The sequence below is a fragment of the Myotis brandtii genome, unplaced genomic scaffold, assembly GCF_000412655.1.
Source record: "Myotis brandtii unplaced genomic scaffold, ASM41265v1 scaffold441, whole genome shotgun sequence".
In the NCBI taxonomy this organism is placed as follows: Eukaryota; Metazoa; Chordata; class Mammalia; order Chiroptera; family Vespertilionidae; genus Myotis; species Myotis brandtii.
In genome coordinates, this window is record NW_005366873.1 from 271,386 (window position 1) to 276,717 (window position 5,332).

Sequence of the window (5,332 nt, forward strand, 5' to 3'; positions counted from 1 at the left end):
GCTGCTGTGGGCAGAGGTGAGCGGCGGGGACCGCCTGGACTGCGTGAAAGCCAGCGACCAGTGCCTGAAGGAGCAGAGCTGCAGCACCAAGTACCGCACGCTGAGGCAGTGCGTGGCGGGCAAGGAGACCAACTTCAGCCTGACATCCGGCCTGGAGGCCAAGGACGAGTGCCGCAGCGCCATGGAGGCCCTCAAGCAGAAGTCGCTCTACAGCTGCCGCTGCAAGCGCGGCATGAAGAAGGAGAAGAACTGCCTGCGCATCTACTGGAGCATGTACCAGAGCCTGCAGGGTACGCGCCACCATCCCGGCCTCCCCCCACCACCCAGGCCCGCGGGCCCCTCACCAGGTCGGGCTGACCTCATCCTCCACTCCCTTCTCCCAGCTGCAGAGTGAGGACCGCTCATTGGCCCCCAGGGACTGCAGCAGCTGGTGTTTGCTGCCTGCCCAGCTGTATTGTTGGGGCCTGGTCGTTGGAAAACCCATTATGGGTGAGGGGGACACCCCGGGACCCCCCTGACCTCTTTGAAATCTGGTCAGAGCTTTGAGTAGGAGGGACCCCATTAAAGGCCACCCAAGGGACGGCCACTTCTCTGTAAGGAGAGTTGGCTTCACAGAATAATTATTCAGACTTGCCCTGCGTCCTCCCTGGAGTTTCCCCCTTTATTCTGTCCTTCTGTCTATTCTGACATAAGAGAAAAGAATTAAGTGTTAAAGGTCCAGTAACATCTCTTCTATCTTTACCCTCCCCCTCCCCCCCTTCAAACTGATCAAAGGCTTTGATGTGGGAAAAACCATTTGTCATCTTAGATTAGCTGAGTCTTGAACCAGCTGGTGTGGTTCAACCTCGGTTAACATGGATGTGGCTCAGAGAGGGCAAGGCCCACAGACATCCACTTTGATCGATGCGGCTGTGTTTGTAAATCTAACGCAGACATCCAGTGCGCTCATTCTCCACCGAGACTTCACATCCGAAATTTGTGATAAACGGAATTGACCTATCAGCTACCACTTCCCTCCAGAACCTACTGATGAAAACCTGTTTCAAAGACCGACTGTTTAGTAGCTAGGGTACCCGCTTTCTGACCACACGCCATGTTTCTGGAGCAAAGGAATGAATGGGGGGCCTCCTTTGGGTCACCTTTCTTCCATTGGCTCCTGGAGGCGAGCGCGGCACGTGATATCACTGGTGTCTTCCTCTCTGATTTCATTCCTTTGCAGAAGTGGGAGAGAGTTCTGGCAAAGTCAGGCTGGGTTGCTCTTCAGTGTTTTCATGGCACTCTGGGGAGAGAGAGCAAGGACAACAAAGGCAGAGGGAATGAAAAAAAAAACCAAACAACCAGAGCCAAATAGAGGCATGTGAAGTCTTTGAAAGTTTCAGCATCTTTTTGTTACACAATCATAACATAATTAGAATTCAGATTCAGTAACAAAAACTGCCTGGAATATGTCTGTGTTCCAGATCTGAGCCCAATCTTCCTGTTGTTTTTAGGAAATGATCTGCTCGAAGATTCCCCCTATGAACCAGTCAACAGCAGATTGTCTGATATATTCCGGGTGGTCCCCTTCATACCTGGTAAGCAGATTTATACTTCTACTCTGGGGCCCTGGCCTGTGTGAGATGCACTGGCTTGCATTCTCTTTGGCTCTCAAACGGCGTATGAGGAGGTAGTTGAATGGCGCAGTGTTTCTGGGAAATTAGAAATAGGATGATGATAATGAAGAGGCAGAATGACTAGACATGATTGTATGGCTTGAAAGTCATTCTAAATGAAGTAATGTGGTGTGGTGGTTTGGAAGAGGTTGGAGGGAGGTGACTTGGTTGAATTTCCCCCCCCCCGCCCCCCCTCCCCCCCACACACACACACTAAAATACGACTGGCCAGCTCTTGCAAAGGGAGTGCGGGTTCTGTCTGTAGGTGGCAATAGTATTCTCTTCTTTATGTATCAGACCCAGTGCTTCCCTGAAATGGGATCTGTTTAAATGATGCCACTTACTTTATGAGATGTCTGAAGATCATCTGAGATTGTTGAAGAATTTTGGATTTATTCATTTGTCTGCCTTTGCTTTAAAAGATTAAGCTCCGCCATTTGTTAACAGTTCTTTTGTCTCGAATTGTTCCTGAGCCAGTGTGTGTGCATATGTAAGATACTGTATTACTGCCCCGGTGGCCCTTTACAGATTAGCCTTGCTTCCCAGGGCTTGTTTTGTCTGTCCTTGCAATTCTACGTTTGGCTTGGAAATCAACCTAGATTTAGAATTAAGTTGTTATAACATTTGCATTCAGACAACCGCATAAATAATGAGCGAGGCAGTCATCTCTCTTCATGATGCACAGACTTCTGTCTGATGTTGTCTTTATTTGTTTACAGTGAAGGCATTTTCTCAAGTATATATAGAGCCATCACAAATGATATGTTTTCAGTGGTTATGCACGGTGGTTAATGTTGAATTTGATTCTATGAGATGCTGGTTTGTTACTGGTGAGAGTGTTCTGGTGTTCTATGCTTTATGTTTCCTTACAGAAAGCCATAGAACCACGGGAGTGTGTAAATATTGAGCTTGTGTGTGGGTGTACTGGAGATATGTTTACTCATTCACAAACATCCACAGAGCACCTACTATGTCCTAGCCATTGGGGTTTTGGCAGGGAGCCAGACAGATGTTGTCCCTGCCTTCATGAATCTTAGAGGCAGCCAGCAACTGACATTTATCAAGCCCTTATACTATGTCAGGCACTGTTAAAATCTTCACATCATTAACTTATGTCATCATCATCAAGTGTTTCTTAGGTACTCTTGTTTCCATTTCAGAGATGAGGTGGTTGAGGCAGAATGAAGTTAGGAAACTCAGTCCAAGAATCACAAAGCTCCTAAGTGGAGGAACCAGAATTTAAACCCCGATTTGTTTGGTTCCAACATTGTGTAAAGTCTGCCCCTGGCTACTCAGTGTGTGGGCCTCAGAACAGCCCCAGAGAGTCACCTGGGAGGTGGTTAGGAGTGTGGAATCTCGGGCTCTGTCCCAGGTCTACTGAATCCGAATTTGCATTTCAAGAAGATCTCTGGGCTCAGTGCTTCATGTGCTCATGAATCTTTCGAAGCACTCCTCTACATTATTCTGTCTGTCCTTTGGTTTAGAGGAAAAGTGTGTGTGTGTGTGTGTGTGTGTGTGTGTGTGTGTGTGTGTGTGTGTTTTGGGATAAGATATATGGGTACAAGTTTAGTATCAGGCATTCATACATTATCCTGGAGAATGCTGAAAATTTTCACTCTAAATCCCTACTAATGCTGTCTGTCCCCTTGGCCCAGCCGGGACAGGTGTTTGTGACCATCTGGGCTCTTATGGGATCAGGTCTGTAGGAACTAGGATGGGGTGTGGTAGATGGGATACCAGAAGTGAACTTGGCTGTCCTAGTGCTTTTTTTGTTTTGTTTTGTTAATCCTCCCCTAAGGGTAGTTTTCCCATTGATTTTTTTTTTTTAGAGAGTAGAAGGGAAGGAGGGGCGGAAGGGGGGAGAGAGAGAGAGAGAGAGAGAGAGAGAGAGAGAGAGAGAGAAAGAGACATGGATGTGAGAGAGACATTGCCTCCTGCAGGTGCCCTGACCTGGGGCTCGGGTTTGAACCTGTACCTCAGGTATGTGCCCTTGACTGGGAATTGAACCCGTGACTCTTCAGTGTACAGACTGACACTGTAACCACTGAGCAACACAAACCCTGACCTGGGGCTCGGGTTTGAACCTGTACCTCAGGTATGTGCCCTTGACTGGGAATTGAACCCGTGACTCTTCAGTGCACAGGCTGACACTGTATCCACTGAGCAACACAAACCAGAGCCTTCCTAGTGCTTTTGAAGGGCAGTGCCTTTTGCCTGCTGTCTACCCCATGGATATGTTACCTCTCCGTCTTTGTACTGATGCCTGGAAGGATATGGACCTTCCCATGGACAGTGAGAGGAAAGAAGGGGGTGAAGAGGAAGGGCCATTGGGTTATAATTTCAGAACTGCTATGGGACTTTAACAGACTTATTTTCCCTCACTGCATCTCTCTTCTCTTGGTATAATGAGGCCATAGGAGTGAATAATGTCCAGTCCTAACAGTCCATGATTCTGAGGGAAGATCAAGGCCACTTCTAGAATGTCTCCACTGTGCTCTTGCATTGTCTTTTCAGTCCTTGTCTTCATGACTCACTCCAAGTGGCTGGGTCATTCTCAGATACCACTGTTTTATCTGCATTTCTTTGATGAGTACAGGAGATTCTTCTGCCCCAACCAAGTTTCACTCATTCATTTTTGGATCTCTCCCTCCACCAAGTGTCTTTTCATAGCAAGTGTGATCCTGAATGTGAGAACCCAGAAGTCATGATGAATTAATCAGAGCCCGGAAGGCTTTGTCTAGAACTACATTTTATATCTCAAGGGCATTGAATTTAGGTTCCAGCATTAATGAGCTTTGACTTCTGACAGTGACTCTGGGCCTTAAGTGGGTATAGGAAAGCCAAATGGAGCCGAGAGGGTTTAAGTCATTGAATAATGCATATTACTCAGCTTGGCGTTGGTAGGGTGGAGAAGGACAGAGGAGCAGGATGATAAATGCTGCTTTTCATGGCTTGAATCTGAGTTTCTAGAACATCTCTTCTGTCTTGAAAACCTCTCGGAGGAAACCAGGACAACAGGGCCTCTGCTTGCAGATATGGCAGGCGTCAGAGTTTCCATATTTGGTTTTCCCTGCCCCATGTGAAGAGAATGTTTATCCACATACATTAAGCGTGAGCTGAACCTCTCACCGAACAAGACATGTTTGACGTTCTTGAGTTTCCATTTTCTTTCGACTCCTCAAAACCCACAGTCAACTTCGCTGTTGTTTACTTGATCACCAGTTAAAAGGCCATGTGGAGGTCAAACTGTCATCTGTTCCAAAGCCTGAGCTGCAGAAGGGAAATGAGGCAGCCTACTCGGGGAGAACTGTGGTGGGAGATTGGGGGGACCACTCTTGTGGAAATGAGATAGCAGAAGTTTGGCCTCTCAGGCACTTTAAAAAAAAACTTTATTGTTGAGATTATTACTGATGTCCCTCTCCCCCCCCTCATTGTCCCCCTCCACCCAGTTCCCACCCCACCCCAGGCCTTCGACACCCTATTGTCTGTGTCCATAGGTAATGCATATAAGATCTTAGTTTAATTTCTTCCCACACCCCCAGCACCCTTCCCTCTGAGAATCGTCAGTCTGTTCCATTTCCATGCCTCTGATTCTATTTTATTCACCAGTTTATTTTGTTCATTAGATTTCTTGTTCATTTATTTTGATTTTTAGATTCAATTGTTGATAGATTTGTATC

The 5,332-nt window shown here is 47.0% G+C and overlaps 1 protein-coding gene across 1 annotated transcript in view; it reads left to right on the forward strand.

Annotated features, from left to right (window-relative positions):
• Position 1: 1 nt before the first annotated feature.
• The window catches only part of GFRA1 (GDNF family receptor alpha 1), a gene marked incomplete at its 5' end in the record, with an annotated part of 179,848 nt that continues 174,517 nt past the window's right edge, over positions 2-5,332 (forward strand). Inside the window, 2 exons of the mRNA XM_005874557.2 lie at positions 2-290; positions 1,491-1,574. Of these exons, the coding sequence (XP_005874619.1) occupies positions 2-290; positions 1,491-1,574 (373 nt within the window). The remainder of the gene's footprint in view (positions 291-1,490; positions 1,575-5,332) is intronic.